Source organism: Melozone crissalis, unplaced genomic scaffold, assembly GCF_028551555.1.
Source record: "Melozone crissalis strain CALT ecotype California unplaced genomic scaffold, PUWL_Pcris_2 ptg000004l_1, whole genome shotgun sequence".
Classification (NCBI taxonomy): Eukaryota; Metazoa; Chordata; class Aves; order Passeriformes; family Passerellidae; genus Melozone; species Melozone crissalis.
This window is the reverse complement of record NW_026535782.1, coordinates 43081521-43102421: the sequence shown is the minus strand read 5'-3', so window position 1 is coordinate 43102421 and position 20901 is coordinate 43081521. Positions and strand designations below refer to the sequence as shown.

The following is a 20901-nucleotide window of genomic DNA, read 5'->3' as shown; positions in this document are numbered from 1 at the left end:
CTTGGTCTCCTAGGTCTGGCGGTACTGACACAGACAGTACTGCAGGACAGCTATGCAAACTTTCATCTTTAGGATACCCCAAGCTTTTCTTCTGTCAGATAGTTTAGGGTATCGAGGCAGGAATATTGGACATTTAACTTCTCTGATGCTCAATTGGTATATCAGGGTTAAAAGGATTCTTGAAGGAACATCCCAAGAAAAGGAAGAGAAATGGTTAGTGTCTAGGATAGGCTATTTCATCCCTCTGAATTTTCCGAGGGACAAATCAAGAGAAGCACATATCACAGCACCTATTCAGGAGTTCAGTGAGTTGGCATTCTAAGAGAATTCAGAATCAGCATATCCCACTGATGCCAGAAACAGGCTACCAATTTTAATGTGAGAAGGATTTACTTCTGTAGTCCCACATAGTCAGGGAGGCATCCCATGAGGTGTAAAAGCACCTAAGACACTGTTTCTGAGCAAGTCAGCTGATACATCGTGACCACAGAGCTCTTGTATTGTATGAATTCTTAAGATTTGTTTTCACATTACCATTGTAATGGTTTAGGATCCCTCAAGTGAATTCCTATAGAGGAAGTAGGTTAAACACATCAGATTAAGCCAGTAAGATGCTAGACTGGAGCATTATGGTGATGCATAGAAGAGTATTCCATGGATAGAAATTGTCAAGAGGTGGTATTCTCTGCCTTGGGAATAAAGGCCTGCTTTAAAAAAGGAAGCAAAACACATAAGTCTATTTAGGCTTCTAACTCCATGTTTAGACAGTGAGGAACTGTCCTGATTTTCAGTTGTGCTAAGGAGTAAGCATCTCATGTCGAATTTAGAGGGGCTCTAAACACCTCTGAATATCCAGATTTCTGTTTTGATGTTTTAATGTCATTTAATATAATAGTTTTGATCTCATGAACCAACAAATTTCTTAACAGAAATTAAATCAAAAATTCCAAGGCCAAATAGTGGGTTCATCAGTATTTGACACTTTCAGTCATTCACTGCAGCTACTGACCACTTTTAAAATTTTCTGGGAATGATCAGAAAGCAGCACTCATTTATATGGTGGCAAATCACGGGAAGTGAGAAGCCTACTGCAGAGCAAAACAATTCCCAGCAGTGCACTTGGTTCATACAGCCCCACCAGACCACGCTCAGGGCCCTGATGATGCCTCTCTGCCACTATGTCTTTGGGGTCTTTGGCAGCTGACCCCAGCAGAGGCTGACCAAACACTCCAGCCCATCCTCCACGAGTGTGGAATTATGGCTCTCCTTTGTACTTCTCTAATTTATTTGCTCAGTTGTTGTGCTCTTTAACAGAGCGAGCTAGTCTGGCAGAGGACACAGGGAAGCATCTCTCAGCCACGCTCTGAGTCCATAGCAGAGACATGGGAACACACACAGGAGTAGGCAGCTCAGAGCAGGAGAAAGGCTGTTTTTTCCCTGGGTTATGGGGGTGGCTGGGAGATGAGCAATCCCCTACGCAGAGCTGGTCCTCCTCCCATGCTCATCACTACTGCATTCTCTGACAGGATCCTTTTCCTTGTCTGTTAGATAAAACTATTCATTTGCCATCTTTCCACTAGCCAGTCTGAAATGACAAAACACTTCTCTATTTCAGAGACCATTGGGACTCTTCTCTGCAACTGACCTATATTGGTTATAAGCTTCATTTGTTCTGGCCTGCACTCCTCTCTCTTCTCCCACATGGAGCACATGCACTGCTCCTCCCCCTCAAACAAACACCTTTACACATCCAAGGACATTGTAAAAATAAAATTATCACAACCTGGCCCTCCGGGAACCTCGGTTTTACAGTTTGTCCCACTCTGATGCCAACAGAATTCACAACCCAGTTCAAGAGAGACAGACAGTGAGTGAGAGAAAGCAGGCAGACAGGCACAGACACAAGGAGATGGAGGAATCGGGGAGAGAGAAAAGGAGCAGAAGGAAAGAAACAGGGCTCCTAGTTCAGAACACAATGGAGAAAGGGGGATGGAGTTATAGGGCAAATAAAAAACTTAAAATCCTAGAAAATTGAAGGAGGAGAGAAATAAGTAGATAGAAAAAAAAAGCAGAGGAAAGTACAGAAGAAAACAAATGGTCAAAGGGAAGAGGGGGATGTCAAGTCAGGCAGCAAAGCAAACTGGTGTCTGTGAAACAAGACAGAAGAAATAAGAAGGTGCTTGTGAATCTAGGCACTAGTTTTTCATGTCTCCTTTTCTATTATGAGTACACTGTGAGGAAAAGGGCAAGAGGAAAGGGAAGGAGAATAAATAAATACCTGAGCTGCCATCTTAAACAGTTTCTAATAGTCAAGCAGATATGCTTGAAATAGGCAGTCCACAGGTTGCAAACACTCAGGTACAAATTGCAGTTCAGCAGGTAGGAAACTGTCTGCACTAGCATTGTGGCATTTACAGTTCTGGGTCCACTGGGTCTCTCTGTGCACTGGCAGCAAGCCCTGAATACATAAAAATGCTTCTGTTTAGTACTGGGGAATAGTGCTCTGATGGCTGCCCTGTCATCTCTTTCAGGTTCCAAGAAGAAAACCTCAGCCCCAAACATACGAGTGAAGTTAGTCTCCCTTCTTGTAGTACAAATCCCTTCCTCCCCACTGCCTGATGCCAGCTTGTTTGCATTCCAAGGGTTGATCTCTATCTAGCATTGTTCTTTTGTTGCTCTGCTTTCACTCTCCTCTTTCCTTATGGCTCCCCTTTCTCACTTCCATTCATTCAGCTCACCCTTACACAGGCCTGTATAAACACACACACACAGAATTTACCTCTGCAGTTATCCACTTATCTATGAGTGTAGTGCCTGGCTGGCACACATCTCTCTCCCACAGACAATCCATCGATTTCCACACCACAACCCTGCCAAATCTGCCTGTCTTTCCTTCCTTCAAAGCCTTTCTCTTGCTGCCCCCAGCCACTCGGTTTCTTTGTCTCTCCCTGCACAGCTCTGTATGTTTTTCCCTCTCTTCAATCCATTCTTCTTTCTTCCCAACTCTGCCCATCTGTCTGTCTGTGCCTCCTTCCCACAGTTCTCTCCAGCCGATACACATGTACCCCAGTGCCTCTCTCCCTTTCTCCCCCTGCCACATTTCATTTCTTTGTGTCTCCTACACACCCAAGCCCACACTTGGTCTCTCCCATACTGAGAGGAGGCAGCAGCAAAGAATTTGCTGCTGACCGCTGCATTGCTAGGAGGCAAACACATGGCTGGCCTTGTGCAGGCCAGTTTCTGCCTGAGTGCCCCAAGTCACATATCCCCAGCATCATCTCCAGCACTGGGAAAACAGATGGTAAAATAAATGAGCACAGTCTGATAAAAGGAGGAAAGGGTGCCTGCCTCGGATGCTCCTCACCAGCACAGAGATACACATCCAGCATGGGCACAGCCCTCTCGCTCCTATACCAGTCCAGCTTTGTGCCAGAACTAGCCAGCTGAACAGGGCACAAGCTCTTCCCTAGCACCAGATGGAGAGGGGTAAGAGAGGGTGGTAGTAGATAGAATGACCAGTGGCTATTTTTCTGACAACAGCTTCTAATCCTGGAAAGCAAAGTACATGGGAGGACATAAGCAGTCTTAAAGTCACGGGGATGGCTGGTTTCATGGGAGGTGTAGCAGAATTGTGGGGACATATAAGACCTCCACATGCAGAGATAGGAGGAAAAACACAAAAGGCATGGGCAGGGAAAGGAATCAAGTATCAAAACAGCTGTGGACCAAGATGGCATTCAGGGATCACTTTTATCTCAGCGAAGAGGGAAAGCCAACCTACTGGCACTCTTAGCTGTGAGGGTCATCTAGAGGAATGACATACTCTGATGAAGGGAAATAGCTCCACACCTCAAAAGGGACAGAAACCAGAGAGCAGGGTGTGCATTACTCTGCTTTTGCTCATACAAGAACCATCCTCCTGCTCTTATCCAGTTCCACAATACTGTCCAAGACTGTTCCTTTACCTCCTCTACTACCTCCCCAGGTACCTCCATCCAGTGACTTGTAGCATCCTTTCCTCTGCATTTACCTGTTAGAAGAAACCTATACTTGTTACCCTTTCCAAACCCACCAGAATTCCTTCCTAACATTTTCACATTCATTGCAGCCTCTCTTTGCTGACAACAGCACTGAAAAGCATTATCTTAACCCTGCAAGACATCTTTCCTAGATACTCTGTCCTTCTGTGCCTACAAGCTGATTTTATGCTTGATGCTTCAACTGTAACCTGAATCTCAACACTTTCAGTTTTACAGTCCTCAAACAGAAGCCACCCAACATCACAAAGTCCTATAACTGGCCCACAATGGCCACACATAACTGTTAGACTAAGAGAGAGCAATCCTTCACAGGAATAAAAATGAATTAGCAAAATCAGAGAAGGAAAACCAACACAGAAAATATTCCTTCCATCCCTTTTGCTGTATGAACTGATTGTGAAGTTTCTGTTGTGAGATATCAATGCTGAAGTAGCAGCAGGCATTTCTGCCTGGTCAGGTGGAGGTGCAGGTTCTCTTTCCATTTCCTGAATGTATTCATGATGCAGCATCACAATTAGGCGTAAACATATGTGTTGTTGTCCACTTTCCCCCTCCCCCTCAACAAAAAACAAAAAAAAGTGTTTAAGCAGAAAGATCATGATAATTTTTGGCAAAGGAAAATAGAGATAGCATATATAGCATTGGAATTATTTTGTGTTTTAAATGTATTTATGAAGATGTGTGGGTACCAGTTGTAGATATCTATTTCCCTTCACTCAGAAATTCCCTCAGAAGAGCTGTACTCAAATATGAATTTCCAACATCTCTTCACACTCTTCCACCCTGATAGTCTGATAGTGCCCTCAGCATACCTACTCTATTTTTTCTGGTCTCACCTAGGTACGCTGTCTCCAGCCACTGCTGCTCACAGCATCACAGCTTGCTGTGCTTATCTCCCCACACTATTCCTAGGTTTACCATTCTGGATCCTTGCTACTGCCCTTTCAAATTCCAGTGTCAACCCTGTCACACAGTCTTTAACTCTTCCTGCCTTGCTCTAATGCAGGCCCTACATCTTAAATCTAAACTGATGGCTACCAGTAGCCTTCCTCATCATGGCTCTGAACTCCCTGTCTGCCCTTGGCCCTGAGAGCTTGGCCTGGAAAATCTCCTTTCAGTTATTTATTCTTATCACTTGCCCTTCCACCTGCAAGGTCATCCAGCTCTACCCTGTATCCTCATTTTCCCTCAGTGGCTCATGCAAAAATTACTTTCCCTCCCACTTTATTTCCATACAGCATTCTAAAAGACAGGAAAAGCCTCAGGTTTTCCCATTCCTAAATCCCACCCTCCCAATCTGCCTCAGCAAATCCTTTGGGCTCTTCATGAAGGAATACAGCCCTACATATTTCCTACATATTCCTGTTCCCCTAGTGCTCCTGCATTTTCCCCTGTCTGGGTCACAGAAGCCGATTCTTCTGCCTTTATATCCTTTTCCTCACAGTCCCTAACTGGCAGCCCTCATATTGGCTATTTTTCTAGTACTTGTGCAGAAGGATCACAGGCTCCACATATCTCCAATTGATGTATATCTGGCTGGAGGGAAACTCATCAAACTGACCCCATCCCTGACCCCAGCTTGACATGTAGGTTCTGTCACATTTCCCTTTTAAACATTTCCAGATTAAATCTCAGAAACCAGGAAAGGGAGCAATTCTAAGCTTCTTTTGACAAACAACTCTAGGGGAGGAAATACGTGAAGCCATGACAGATAAATGAAAGACCTCCAAGAAGTAAAAAACCCCTATCAAAAATTCCCACCAAAACCCCAGGTTAGAAGGAGAACAGCCAGTGTCTGACAAAGTTACACTGCAGCAAGCTCTGAAGAGCCCAGATGAGGCTGCCAGGACTCTGTTAGTGGTCTCCTGCCAGGAAATTACACCCTAGACTGAGCAACACTCCCATCTCTCAGGTGACTTCCACAAGGAGTCACAACAGCTAAAGAGCCCTGAAAAGACTCAAGACTGAGTCTAGCTCTCTTCTTCCTCCCTCCTCCAAGCATTGTTGTTCTGGGTCAACAGCGCCAAGGGCAAGTGGCACATAAGACATTGTTCTCCAGGCAAAATGACAGCAGGAGGAGGAAATAGGACACGAGGAGTAGAGAGATGATGTACCCCTAGGCCAAAAGGGATGTTGTGGAGGCCAACATGGCCCTTGAAGTGCTCCTGCTCTGACTCCACCTTTGAGATGTCCCTCAGCCCTAGGTTCCACAGAGTACCATCTGCAAGATGGAAAAATTACTTGTTAAGAGCAAGCAGAGGTGGATACTGTCCACCAAGGAGCAGATACGAGATAGGAAAAGGACTGAGAATGCATGGGGAGAGAGGGGTCCCATCATGCAGGTGTCAATAATAGGGATGTCTTCCTGCCACCAGTGAATAATCTGACATGATGCTGCTGACTTTGTGTAGGCAGATGAGACCACAACTGCAAGCAACTGCCACCTGAACATGAGAGATACAGTAATTATTAAAAACAGAGCACAGCCTTGAGTTGCGTAAGGACCCCCACAGATCTGCATAAGCAGCAGCAGAAAGCAGTTGCTGCCTCCAGAACAGAAATGCAGAGTTTTCCCTGCTGTCAGCACCTGCGTCAGGCTCCCAGTTTCTCTTGAGATACAGCTCTTAATTGGGATAGATTGTACGTTTTCTGCCCAGCTCCCAGTTTAATTGCTAGTTTATGGCTTAGCCTGTTTTGTGCTTTCCACGCTACTTCTTTCCTCACTTAATCTAATAGAATTATAGAAAGTATTGCTGGGAGGACCTCAGGAGGCCACACAGTTTATCCTTCTGCCCCAAGGCAGTATTTCATTTTCAACAACATCATGTGTCTTTTGCTATCAGGTCAGATCGGTCCAAGATGTATAGTGGGTAAAGAAATGAAGCTTACCCAGGGGACTCAATTGGCATAAAAGACTAAATCCAGCTCTTCAAGTCACTGAAGTTATATCAGAAATAACCCTGATCCAAATGGTGTCATTTATCAGATCAGTCTTTTAAAAGATGTCCTTTCTTAAGTTTAAAGTCTTTAAAATGAACAAATCCCTAGAAGAAACTGTTTTGACAGCCCCATTTCAGTATATTTAATGCTTCATTATGAACAGCAGTGACCACTCCATTGTTAAGACTTAACAGATCTTATCACAGTGTGATCAGCTTTGAAACTCCTATTAACTCCCACAATAAAATATGATCTTTCTGGAATTTTACATCCTGAATTTCACTCCACAGTAGACTATGTCTGGCAAGACAAAACAAAACCATTAAAGCATCTTTAATATGACAACTTTACACAAATGAATTTCCAGTAAAATTTCAGAATGTCAGACAGCTTCTTAAGGCTTTTTCTTCCAAGACAATTTGACTAAAAATTCCACTTTTGTTTCCTTTTGTCTATTAATCTAAGAAGAAATGTCTTGCAGCCTTGGGAATAGATAATGCAGAAATTAGAAGGATAAAAAAAAATCAGCTGGTGATGTATCAAGCTAAGTAAAGCAGGGCACAAGTATAACAGAGATTTTGTGCAGACCCATGAGGACCAAAAGAAAGGTAAGAAGGAGGGACTCCAGGGAGGAAAGAAATGGTTTTGTCTAATCAAACAAGCAAGCAGGAAAATGGACTATGTATCTATCAAATCCAGTTAAAGGCCTCTTTGTTTCCTTCTCCTTCTTTTGAAATTTCAATCCTGGTTGAGCTGAGTCTCTTCTGTGTTGTAACACTCATGCTGAGCACCTGCAGCACTGCACAGCTGGACAAAGCAGGGGAGCTGTAAGAAGACAACAAGCTTCCTGGTCAGCAGACAGGCTTTCTGTCTTCCTCCCACTGTTCTCCACAGCATCTGTAATTCAGACTGATGCTAAGCCTATAAGCAGCAAACACAAATCCTCACTCTACAGATGTGACTGCCAGTAAACAGGTAGGAGAAACTTAATAACAGCTCCAGACTCTTACTCATCCTGCCAGTCCAGCTCACTTACTCACCACCCTGAACTCCTTCACACGGAGACAAAACTATTTCCCACTATCTTCCCATGTTTGGCTTCCATGTTTTTTACCCCCTCTTCACTCCTAGCCTCTACAACCAAGGTCACAATTAAGCCAGAAAAATAGCAACAACCACTAGTTGCATCAGGCTGGTATTATACAGCACATTAGCCAGGAAGGACAATATATTACGCTGCTAAATAGATCTGAAAGGGTTGAGATTGTTATTGTCAAACACACTATTTCGAAGGACATATAAACTGTGTCCACACTAGTGCTTGAAACAGTCCTGTAAAAAGCAAGTTGGACAACATGCTTTAGACATGACTTCTTTTCTAACTGTGGTTGGGGCCTGTGGAAAAGAGAAAGGGGCAGTGGGTGAATCCCTACTGTTAGCTAATTAGATCATACATGTCCTCTCTCAGGCAATACATCTTTCCCTGCATGGGCTGCATTTTTCTTCACTAACTTCTCAAAAGCAGCTTCCCTATAAATCACAAATCACCACTGCAAGCATTCCATTAATGAGCTCCTCCAGCCTTTGCATTTATTTTATAAAACAGCATTCACCAATCTTCATCTAACAGGTGCATTTAGAGTGTTTATTTGAAGTTACGGGAGGTCCTTCAGGTGCAGAGAGACAGACTCCCTGGTTAAAGATTGCACAGAATTCATTTTATTACCTATTCCCAAGGCATTCTTCCCCCTAGACACACCATGTCACAGGTGACATACACATCTGGTATGTTATTTTCAATATGAAAAAATACGTGTCTTGTTTTGTGATCACATTGTCAATAGAACCAGAGGGAAATGAGATACCAAATAAAAACAAACCTTCTTTAGTTCTTTAACTGGATCAGCACAGCATCCAAAGTAGCTTTTATTCTTACTAGTCAGAGTAAGAATAAAAGGTGCAGATACCAGCACCTGCAAGGAAGAGTCTATAAGGCCTATGTAAATCAACAGAAAACACCCAGGATTAACACAGAAAACACCCAAGAAAACCCGTGCTAGATACAAATGCCAGTAATGCGAATCCGGTTCAAAAAGAGTGAGTCTTCCAGTTACCCTAAGTCCATACAGGACTCCTTCCTTGTTTGGGGAAAGCAGGAGCTTTCCCAGCTTGTTCAGTCATTTCTGAGTTGGCTTTTAGCAAAAGAACCTCTTGTTTTTACTTCTTTTAGATTGAGCTGCTACTCATCCTCTTTAACTGGTATTCATGCTCCCTAGTGAGTTCTCAGCATCAACACACTGTTGCCAGTGAAATGAGGCCACTGCTTCTCCAGATTATTGAAGTGCTTCATAAAGTCTGCTACAACATCTGCAGCCATATTTCTTACATTCAATTTAATGTACATTTCCTAGCACTGGGCATAAAGATGATTATAAACCACACATATTGAAGTCTTGAAACACAGATTCCTGAAAAGGCTGCCTGAAAAATCACTCAGTGCTCAGTCTTTACAAAACTCAGTTTCCCTTGCCCAAGGGAGTCTACCATAATCGGGAAGATAGTGGTTAAATTTTTGAAACTCTTGGTGTTAGGCTCAGTTACAAGGCAGTGCCTTACCACAGATGCTTTTGCATACTGCATTAGCAAGGACTCTACACATGGAACATCAGTACTCCACACAATAGAGCAACTCTCTCTAGGCTTTTACCCTTTCTAATATGAAACTTCTAGCCAGACACAGCTGAGTCAGAGTAACTTAGCCAGGCTGTCTTTCATTTCCTTAGTTCTGTTTCCACTAGCAACATCAGAACCGTGGTCTTTTATCTGAAATTCAATGACAAGCAGAGAGACTTTAATAAGAGGACTCTGATTTTGAGATTGAGAGCTGAACCTAATCAGAACAGTATTGCCAAATTCAGCTGACAGAAATGACACAACAATATGTAAGATGATAAAGACATGAAGAAGAAAAGGTAATTTTTTGTAAGTTTTAGATTCATCTTTAGAATAGAAAAGGTATTCTTGCAATTTCACTCCATTTTGCAGCTAAGCCAGTTTGGATGTGCCTGCAGGAAGCCCTTCCTGCTCACTTCAAGGGAGGTGGCAGCCTCTGGAGAACTCCTGTGACCTGGGACCAGCAGAGGGCACTGCGTCACCAAGTGACAGCGGTTGGACGCGACACAGCTCCCACCAGGCAGGGACAATGAGCCACGCCGAAGGAAAGAAACAGATTCTGGAAATTAGAAACATGCATTAGTCACCAGCATATCAATCCTACAATTGATAAAGGCAACACTGCTAAAACTGGCCTCCAACTCTGGGTGCTCCTGGAAACACACCGAAATCCATCTCTGCCTCCACACATCTCAGTCTCTAGGTGTTGATTTTAAGGCAATAAGCCTCCTCCTGAAAATACTTTTCAAGGGGTAGGGCCAAATCGGTCCTGCCCTGCAGTATATGCATCAAGGCTGGCTTAAGTCGAAAAACATCCTGTCAGCTTCCTCTCTCCTTTTCCAAACCTCTAAATCCCTGCTTGTAGCAGCAGGAAGTCTATTCAGACAAAAAGATACTAAAGCAAAGAGCTGGCAATTTCCATTCTATCCTCCCCTTTTACTCTCCGCCTCCTCCAACCTAGCAGACTTTCAATGAGCAGAGAACCAAGTTAGAGGACATGAAAGGAATGCTGAGGTAGCAGCTTTAAAGAGTGTCTTTCTACTTGCCTATTTCTAGTTTATTTTGAATTACCAGAGGATGACCATGAAGTAGCAAATAGCTCATATTTTTTCTTCTCTCTGTATTCAGTCCAGCAGGACTCTCAGTACTAGAAGAAGCTTAGAGGATAAATAAATCATACCAGTCAGGCTAGTGAGTGAAAAGTTTCCACTTTCTCTTTGTACAGTTGGTGGAATAACTTTGCCAGGATGTGGAAAGGGGCCTCAAAATTTTTCATTTCCTTCTGTAAAGAAATAAGAAAATTGTCAATTGCAGATGGAATAAGCATTTGACTATTTCTGCTCTGTTTCACCAAAGAAGGATTAAAACTGAGTTAGATGACAAACAAGGTGAAGAGAGTCCCCAGTTATCTTTCTCTGCCTGAAAGAAAAGATAACTTTACCAACATCCCCTTGCACAGATGGTGAAAGGAGCAGATACTCACCACTGACATCTCACAGTATTCCAGGCCATGTTTCTCAGCCCACTCCTGTGCTTGTTCCTGCTCCACAACTCGACGATCAGCTAGGTCTGTTTTATTCCCCACTAAGACACCTACAAAAAAAAAGACATGGAAGGAAAGAAAAAAAACCGCAGCTCATCAATGCTGACTTGTATGCCATAAATACTGGAATATTTGTAGAAGTAACTGAAGAAGTTGTAGACGTGGCAAATAGTCTATAACTACCTAAAAAAGATTCCAAAAAGGAAACATATTCAAGCCTTATCTGTTTCTTGATAAAAGCAAAGGAGTTGGAGGAAGCCATGTCTGACACTGACTTAAAATAAATGCTCTATTCCACAGCTCAGCAGAAACAACTGCTGTCATACAAGAGGGGAGTAGATAACAAGAATCACACTCATTCTTACCTGGGATGTGCATCCCAACTGCTTGAGCCCTCAGCTTCTCCAACCATTTGTTACAGTTGTCAAAGGATTGCTCATTAGTGACATCATACACAAGGCACAGGACGTTGGGCTGCTCCCACTGCACAGCAAGAAAGGAACACTGTCAGCTCTAATGAAACTGATGTGGTCAACAGCCATGCTGTAAACGTAGCAAACACAGCTGCTAAGATGAAAATAAAAAGCCTAACACCCAGGAATTCTATGCCCTGGCTGAGGTTTCACATTTCAATTGACCCAACTAAATCACTGACATTGGGAGAGGTGGTTTTGCTTTCCTCCCCAGTCCTGTCTGTGCAGCCCTGCCCCTTGTATCAGCTCTGGCACTCATCTGGTCCCCAGGGAAGTTGATTTTTTATGCTGAATCAGCACAAAATTAATCCTAGGAAAAAAGTATAAAGGTTTTCTTCCACTTTGAGAAGCTGAGCCAGCTTCTAGAGAAGACCCTTGCAAACTAGTGCAAGTGTAAAAGTGGAATCGCTTTTGTAGACAATGAACCATTAGGTTGACTTAGCCATCTTATGAAAGCTTACACTAATTAACTGGTTCTGCTTCTCAAAATGAGATAACACAGTAGAGAACTGTACAGGGAAGGTCACAAATATGTGAAGGAAAAAACCCAAGGGCAGGATTATGCTCAAGGACAAGAATGAATCCTGTTGGATCAAACACATCACCGTAACACAAAAAAAACTCCCACTGTTGAAGTCGCAGCAAAACAGATGTTTTTCTAAGAAATAAAAATAACTTTAAACAACAGTACACAGAAATTCTCCATTAAAGTTTCCTATTTCTTTTGTAAGAAAACTGCCTATCTGCTTTCCTTTCTCTGGAAAGTATTTCTTCTAGTACTTACGCAAGTTTTAGAGAGGTAGAACAGGATGCGTTGGCAACTGAGGTAATTGCTCCCATTTACACTAAAGACAAAGTTTGCTACATCTGCCAGACTGGGGAGCTCAGATCTTCAAAGCAAAAGCACTTCTTTGGAAGAAGAGGACTGTTACATAAGACTTACCAGTTTCTCCAGCATTTCAGAAAATAGATCTTTTCCTGCAGAGTCAAAAATGAAGAATTCCTGAAAGCGGAAACAGAAAGAAGGCTCTTGCCAAGAAAAATGCAGTGTAGGGAAAGGTTTTGGAAGTAAATACTGCAGCTTGTAACTCCAACATTTTATTCAGTACAGCAGTGTCATGTCCCTAGGGGACAAATTCCCCGCACTGAGAAAACTCCAGATAGTATGAAAAAATAAATAGCCATTTTTCAAGTATAAGCAGTAAAAGAGTTACTTCCAAGGCCTGAAGCCTAGTTTCCAGAATATGTTAAGTGGGACAGTAACTTCTACTATTTATACAAAATTATATACATTCCATTAGTGGGAGTATAGGGCATTAAGGAAAAATAACAGATAAGCTTCGGCTTTTGTAGTTCCAAGAACCACGAACTAAACCTGAGTGTCCTAAAGGACAGAACAGAATCTCAACAAAACTGGCAATAACTTTGGTTTAAAATATTGTGTTGGATATAAGTATATAAAAATTACACTTTTAAGACTAAACTAACCCTGGAGCATCAGCAATTATACATGATCAGCCTCATTTCCTTAATGCAACTTAATTACCCTATGAACATGCATAGTGATCTTCTACCAGAATGAGACTCGTGTGGGGCTTGAGCTCTGGATGTCTCTTTCTTACCCAATTTATGTCACAGAAAAACTCACCACACTATCACTTGTCTCTGGAACTGATACAGCCTTCACCAACAATTCTATGCCCGCTGTCTGTCAAGAAAAATCAGGAAAATGAGGATCAGGAGAGTTTTTAAGAGCCTGTCCAACTGCATACCAACCGTGCATTGGATTGAGGCAATTCTTGTGAATCATTACAATTTCATCAAACACAGACCGCTGGAAACTCAGCAATACTCCTCCCAGCTCTGGTAACCTAATCTCACCAATATGTCAAAGGCTCATAGATTTGCTCAGCTGGGGGAAAAAGGAGGAGAACCAAAGAGATTTGCTTATTTCCAGCTCAGAGTATTAGCTGAAGTCTGCAGGTCTACGCTCACACTCACACCGCTGCTCTAACGCACGCCTTCGAACGTTCTGCACTAACCATGTGATGAGCTAACATATGGGACTGAGATTATTTGTGCTTCTCCCACCTTTTATCTCATTCTGCTTTGTAGCTCATTTGTTTGTTCTATTTCTATCCTTAAATTCTGGTTTCCATCTTTATTTCAATGAATAAACATATTTTAGGGGTTTTTTTCCTCCACACTCATATCTTCCTTTTTTTACTTTACTTATATTTACTTTTATTTTTATCCTGCCTCTGATTAGTCATCACCATTGATTCTTACACTGAAAGACTGCAAACTGTATCCTCTTCATCTGGGAACAGTTTCTGTAGATTATAATTATCTTGGGGCTATGAAGCACATCTTGGTGTTTGCACAGTGATAAGCGCACTGTCCACATCCACATTTAATAGTTGGAATTAAAAGCTTTCTCCTTCAGCAGTGCTTTTTCATAGAGTAGTCCCTAAAGGGGGAAGCTCTCTAACACCACAAAACCTTGTGAAAACATTGGTTCAGTAGGAAAATCACAAGATTAACTAAATTACTCTGCCTTAAGTTTCAACACCAGCACCTACATAATGCAGACTTACAGAATGTTAACCGCTTCTCTTCAGAATCTAGGGTGGAAGAAAGAAAACCCTCTAAGATCCCACCTTGAATGCCTCAAAATCATATTTATTTTGTTCTAGGCCTCTCAGTTTTCCCACTCATCTTAGAAAAAAATTTAGACAGCAGTCTGAGCTTGTTGTATGCTTACTAGTGTGTAGTTCTTCTGAAAATGACCCCCATCACTGCGAAACATCTGGGCTAAAGCACTCTTACCCACAGCTGGATCTCCTGCAAAACCAAAAACGTAAAATATTTTTATTTCATACTAGAGAATCTTATTTTTCCTCAGTTCTGATACTATCAATGTTGTAAGAGCCCACATGCTCTAACTCTGAATACAGGTAATTTGACTGTCACATGAAGCACAAAACCATCTCAAAGGTAATATCCACACAAGGAAATGAATATTGCCATTATTCATACTGGTGGCTGACATCTGATTTCTGACCTATGCACAACAACAAACGACTGCCACATCAAGGTGGAACTGCTGTTTGTTCTAAAATTCATGCTTACTCCACAGCCCTTACCTAGGAATTAAAATTTCCCAGATATGTTATCATGTAGAGAAAACTACAATGTGAAAAGGGACTGGGCTTCCTAGGAGGCTATTTCTTCTCCTTAGGTTATCCATCTCCCCAGACTCAAATCCTTGTTATATACTGAGACAAAGCTGCTTAAGCTGGTAACATTTCTCAATGAACTCTTCTTGCTGACCCTGCTAAGAGAGCAACTCTTGCTGACTCAATGCTGCTGGTGGCTCATTAGTTGCATCCTGGGCATAACAGAAGCAAACGTCAGAGAGAAAGCACATGGCTGGAGAGAAGAGCCTGCTGATTCATCCCTGTATGGAAGGAAAAGCAAGGGGCTTTGGTTTTTGCTTTTCTAGAGCCAAGGCTTTCTGATATGGCATGCACAACACTCCAGGCAAACCTGACAGCTGCCTGCTTTGGCTTGCTCTTACAAAACCCTGAGATCCAAAGCAATCACAGGATCACAGAACAGAATATGCTGAGTGGGAAGGGACCCACAAGGATCACTGGGTCCCGCTCCTGGCCCTGCACAGGACCATTCCCAAGATTCACACCATGTGACTCTCAAGAATATTGCCCAAATGCTTTTTCAGCTCCGTCAGGCTTAGTGCTGTGACCCCTTCCCTGGGGAGCTGTTCCAGAGCCCAGTCACCCTCTGGGTGAAGAACCTTTTTCTAACATCCAACCTAAACCTCCTCTGACACAACTTCAGGCCATTTCCTCAGGCTCTACAGAACTCACATATGCCCATATTACTACATGAAAAAGATGATAAATCACAACCCTTCTAAACAAAGACTTAATGCTTCCAAAGAGCTTATCATTTCTCCACATAATGTCTCGCTAGCCTGGATAGTCAAAAGGACAAGAACCAGTAATTAAAAACCTCAGTGCTTCAAGCTTTACCCTCAAAGGCACACTCATTACAGCCAAGCCTGGAATACAAGTCTTTCACATTATGTTGTTAATAAATAAAGCCAGAAAGGAAGTATTTTACATTAAGTTGTTAATAAATAAACCAAGAAAGAGGTATATTTTTGACTTTATTACAGCTTCCTAATGGTGTTTTGAAGGAAATTGTTTAAGCCCTCTGCTCACATACTATTTCAGAGAAGGAAGGGGGTTTTGGATAGTTGGTTTTGACAATTACCCCTAGATGCATTAACCAAATGTAGTTCTTGTTTAAACATTTTTAGCATGCCTGCTTACTTTGAGCTGAGTTGGGCTCATAATATTTAGACAGGAAAATCTGGTAAGTCAGCTTGTTTGTTCTCTGATCAGCTCAAGCCTGTGCGGAAGACAACACTCTGTTCTGAGTGGAAGCTATTCTGTATTTCAATAGACAATTAGATCTGTCTTTGTAAAATGAGATAGAGAGGCACACATTGCTCCAAACTGCAGGCATCAGCCAGCACAAATTCTTAACTAATGCATTGCCTTTCTTTCACTTGACAGCCCCAGGTGTTCTTTCCCTCTTTATTCTCTGCCATCCTCTTAAGCCCATCACACCAGTACACTTCCTCAAAGTAAATTTCCTTGCCCTTTTCAGTTTAGTCTGGCGTGCCAGTAGTGCATCTCACAGTATATATTCTATCCATATTTCTGTTATTCTGCCAGAATCTGTAGAGTCTTTTGAAAATGCCTGCTACTGCCAGCTGTTTCTCTACAATGAAAACCTTTGTGTAGTGTCTCCATAGTAAGCTCAGACAACAGATCTTTTTACTTTGTGCCTGTAAATGACCCTTGAGCTAACACAGGAATCATCTTCTATTGTCAATTCAATAGTCTCTGTTTTGCTAATAAGAGCCCTTTTCCCCTGTTCTTTTTGACCTTGGTGTAGCTCCCAATTCTGTGTCACTGGCTTTTCATAACCATTTCCTTAGGTCCACAAGAGCTCCCAGTTCCACTTCTGATGGGTTTGCTCCTATTTATGTAATTGCGTGTTCTTGTTCCCTTTAGGTTGTTGTGGTTACTCATGTCTTTGGTCCCTTTCACTTTAGTGGCTTTTTCTGCAACAGAAAATCTATTTTTCCTAGTCTGCTTCACTAATTTACTATTTTTAATAATACATGGATATTATTGTGGCACATAGAAGAATGACATATGGGATAGGACATTCCTGTTCTTTGTGCTGTGAACAGAATTGAAAAGGCCACTCCAGATCCAATAAGGATTAAGGACATAAACAGGTCATCTAAAGAAAACCTATGTGATCTTAAAATGGTTGTGGAATTGGCCTTTGGTAACACTAAACAACAAAACTGGATAGACTTCAGCAAAGCCAGTGTACTGGGAGCAGGAAACTTCCAAATTGGAAATGATGCCTATGTTTCAAATGTAGAAGATGGGCAAGATATTCATGCTGTTCACAGCAGTAGAACCACAGGGGAGATCAATTCTTTTGCCTTTGCCAAAGACCACATCTGGCTTTGTGTGAGTTGATGGCCAGCTGCTCCTGAGGTTAAAAAAGGCAAACATTTTATTCCAGACGAAATAATTACGAACAAAGAGTTAAACCTGGGAGCTGACTGCACACAAAGGTTTTATAGATTTGTGCTTTTGGCTGAGGCTGCACAGAGCTTCAGTGTAGAAGGAGGGACAAAAATAACAAGATTTTTCACAAAGTTCTAAAAGCCAGCTGTACTCACTTTCAACACCTCCATAATCCATCCTGACTAAATAAACTGGTGTCTTCACCTCATTTTTTTCTCAGGTTAGCCTCTAAGTTGTTTGGGGGAAAAGATGCCACTGTGAAGTGCTCAACTTTCTACTCTTTATTTAGGCTTTACCTTTCTATCATACTCTCAGAATCATCCTAATTTCTAACATGAACTTTTCACATAAGCCCAAAGCACGGCTCACAAATGAGGCAGGACTCAGCTGCCTAGCTCCCTTCACGCTTTCTCCAGTCTCTGCGCCCACCTTTCCATACTGCCGAAATACTCTTTTTGGTTCGGGTTTGGTTTTTTTCCTCTTTCTCAGGTCCTGTCCTCGCATTTCAGCCGATCCAACTGCACCTCACACCCTCCCTGGGCACCGCTCACTCCACGCGCTAGGCGGGGGCGGGTACCGAGTGCTAATAACACACACGACCGCCGCTGCTCCCGTTCCCAGGCAGCCGAGGTGTTCCCTTCTCTCCCACCGCCTCTCCCCCCACCTCTTCTCCGGCGGGGCGGCCCCGCCACGAGGGGCTGTGGGAAGCCGGGCCTCCTGCGCTGCCGGCCTCGCCCGACCCCGCGGCGCCCGCTCTGGTCCCGTGTGGGCAGCGGGGCGGATGGGAGCGGGCGGGCCGGACTCACCTGCCAGCAGGCACTTGGCAGCGAGCTTCACCATCGCGCCGGCCCGCGCCCGGACGGCGGCGGCGGGACCGCCACCGCGCTGAGCCGAGGCCTTGGCAACCGCGTGGCCCTGGCAACCGAGCGACCGCCCGCCCGTCCCCATTGGCTGCGGGCCCTGCTCATCAAGGCCACCCACAGTTATTATTGGTTCTCTCGTTTCTCCCCGCCCACTAGTCGCGCTGTCAATTAAAAAAGGCGCTCCGCCCCTCCCGGTGGTGCCGCGGCGGTACGGGGGATGCTATGCGGAATTCTGCCTGGCAACTAAGGACGTCATCGAGAGCCGGCTTGTTATTGGGTAGAACACAGGGCCCTTCATCACGGGGCTGAAATGACCCTCTAGGGGCACGGCAGAAAATTATAAAAGTTACGGGCAAGGAGCTGCGGCAGCCCGTAGGCGGGAAGAGGCGAGCGGGCAGAGAAGCCGCCACTTCCTGCCTGTGAGCCCGCGGAACGCGACCGGCTCCGTGCGCCTTGCTGCGCATGCGCGGGGCGGGAGCGCGGCCTGCACCGGCCTGCGCGTCCCTCGCGCCGGGCCCGGCATTCCCGTCACGCTTCCCTCAGGGCTCGGGGAGGAGCGAAACTGCCCCGGGCCCGAGCTTTGGGGGTCACGCTTCCCTCAGGGCTCGGGCAAGAGCGAAACTGCCCCGGGCCCGGCGTTTGGGTCACGCTTCCCTCAGGGCTCAGGCGGGAGCGGAGCTACCCCGGGCCCGGCGTTTGGGTCACGCTTCCCTCAGGGCTCAGGCGGGAGCGGAGCTGCCCCGGGCCCGAGCTTTGCTGCGGCGGCTTCAAAGTCGGCCACGAAGGGGGGTCAGCGCGGCGGGATCAGGCCGCTTGTGAGGCCGCTGGCGCCCTGTGGGATCGGAGCTGCGCTCCTTCCCTGGCCGGGCAGCAGCTGATCCGCTCTCCTTTGCTTCAGTGCACGCTTTTCCTTTTGTTTGGCAGTGTTGATGTACTCACGGAGATAGTTTCTCTTGCTTGTTGATCTCTTAGCTGCTTTCTCCTTCGCGCCCCCCACCCCTTGTTAATTTTTGGATCCTTTCACTCTGCAGTGGGTTAATTTCTTTGTTTTTTCATATTTTAAAAATATTTCTACAAAGCTCTCCCTTGGCTACTATTAAACTATTTCTGTGCCTTATTTTATTCTTTGAACTGATTTTCTGTCTTCCTTAAGCAGTCCAAGTGAGTGGATTTGGGTAGGAGTCGGAAAAGAGGACCACGAAACTTCCTGGGTTTTCCCCTCCTTGCAGCTTCTTTAAAAGATTTGTGCCACCAAAAAACATACCATTAATAGCAATCCATACCTTTTTTAGGGTATAAACTTTGCTTGGCTGCACTTTGGGTTGTTTATTCTGGAACACAGAATGTGCTTAGTGTGGGAGACGGTGAGTAAGGCTGGGAAGAACAGAATAATCAATAATGCATCTGTATTTGGGTTATAACACTGGACATTCCAAGGGTCAAAAAGAAAATTTTCCAAGTTATATTTTAATGGCAACATTTTATTTTAATGTGACTGCTTAGAAGGCAGCTCTTTCACCTTTCCTGGGATAAATTGCCTGTGACATGTCTGGCCAGGCAAGCAAATAACATAAAATCAATGAGAACCTATAGCTGAATCAAAGGAGTCTTCTATATGCACATAAAATACCATTGGGTAGAACATTTTTATCTATGTGATAAAGACATGAAGAGGTCTTCACTAGCCTGAGTGGGCAGACTTCAATTGTAGATGATGACTTGTAGTAAAATATAGTGATGGAGTCACTACTGTTCCTTTAAAAGGGAAAAGAAAAATCAATCCCAGGTCTCATTATTGTTTTCCCTGTTTTCCATCCCCAAATCTTCCATCACATAAAACAGATGTGGGCTATTGATGTTCTCCATCACTTATGTCTAAATAGCTTACCTCCTCTTTCATCTTTTCTGCCTTCCACTCCATCCTCTGAGAAATTCACTTGTCTCTGCGTCGTTCCATTTTTGCAATCTTTGCATTATCCTTTGTTGTCTATTTGTAATATTGCCCCAGTTTACTGACAGGTCTCCAAGCGAAGGCTTTGAGGCTCTATGATGATGTGCTTGAGGTTTATTGATCGTGGCTGCAGCGTGGTGGGATCCATCAGCATTCACAGGTCACAAACATCCCCGGCATTTTACACTGGGACTGCTGCAACGGAAGGCATAGATTATGTTGGAAGTGAGATTTTCATTGCTACTGAAAATTTTTGCTCGGAATCTGGATATCTCCTTCCCGCTTGCTACTTTCATATTAGCACTCTGTTCCTTTATCCCATTCCCTCATTTCCTGCCTCTGCATGCATGTGTGCACAGAACTCTTAATGGATTTGTATCCTCTCTATTTCTTCTGTCCTTTTACCCCACAATATTTTTTTTTTGTACCCAATCTATCTTTTCCTCTGCCTGACTTCTCACAGGTATAAGTTGTTCCCCTAGCAGCATTGACAGTGATAGATTAAGGATGGAATTACTTATCTGCACCTTGTAATCCAAACAGAATCGCAGTCTGCTGTTAGCAGTCCACAGGGGTTGCTGCTGAATAAATTGGAATGCTGGTAGCTGTGCTCGCTGAAGCTTCTCTCATCTTGAATACGTGAGAAAGAGGAGAAGAGGAACCCTGTGGATTTAAACAAAAGAAAAACCCCAACAACAGAGGGTGATGCCCTTATCCTAGAGATGTGTTTATTAGGTTCAATCCTGTATTTAGCAGCTAAGGAGGAATAGAACATT

At 43.8% G+C, this 20901-nt stretch overlaps 1 protein-coding gene across 1 annotated transcript; it reads right to left on the bottom strand.

The window, feature by feature from the left end:
• Positions 1 to 9028: 9028 nt before the first annotated feature.
• On the bottom strand, positions 9029 to 18217 carry IFT27 (intraflagellar transport 27). Its single transcript, XM_054273418.1, has 8 exons — positions 18118 to 18217; positions 14434 to 14513; positions 13318 to 13377; positions 12613 to 12672; positions 11562 to 11679; positions 11137 to 11246; positions 10834 to 10935; positions 9029 to 10212 (listed from the first exon to the last, which is right to left on the bottom strand). Exons 1-7 carry the CDS (start codon positions 18149 to 18151, stop codon positions 10837 to 10839), a joined length of 561 nt encoding a protein of 186 aa, XP_054129393.1. The 5' UTR covers positions 18152 to 18217; the 3' UTR covers positions 9029 to 10212; positions 10834 to 10836.
• Between the last annotated feature and the right edge of the window lie 2684 nt (positions 18218 to 20901).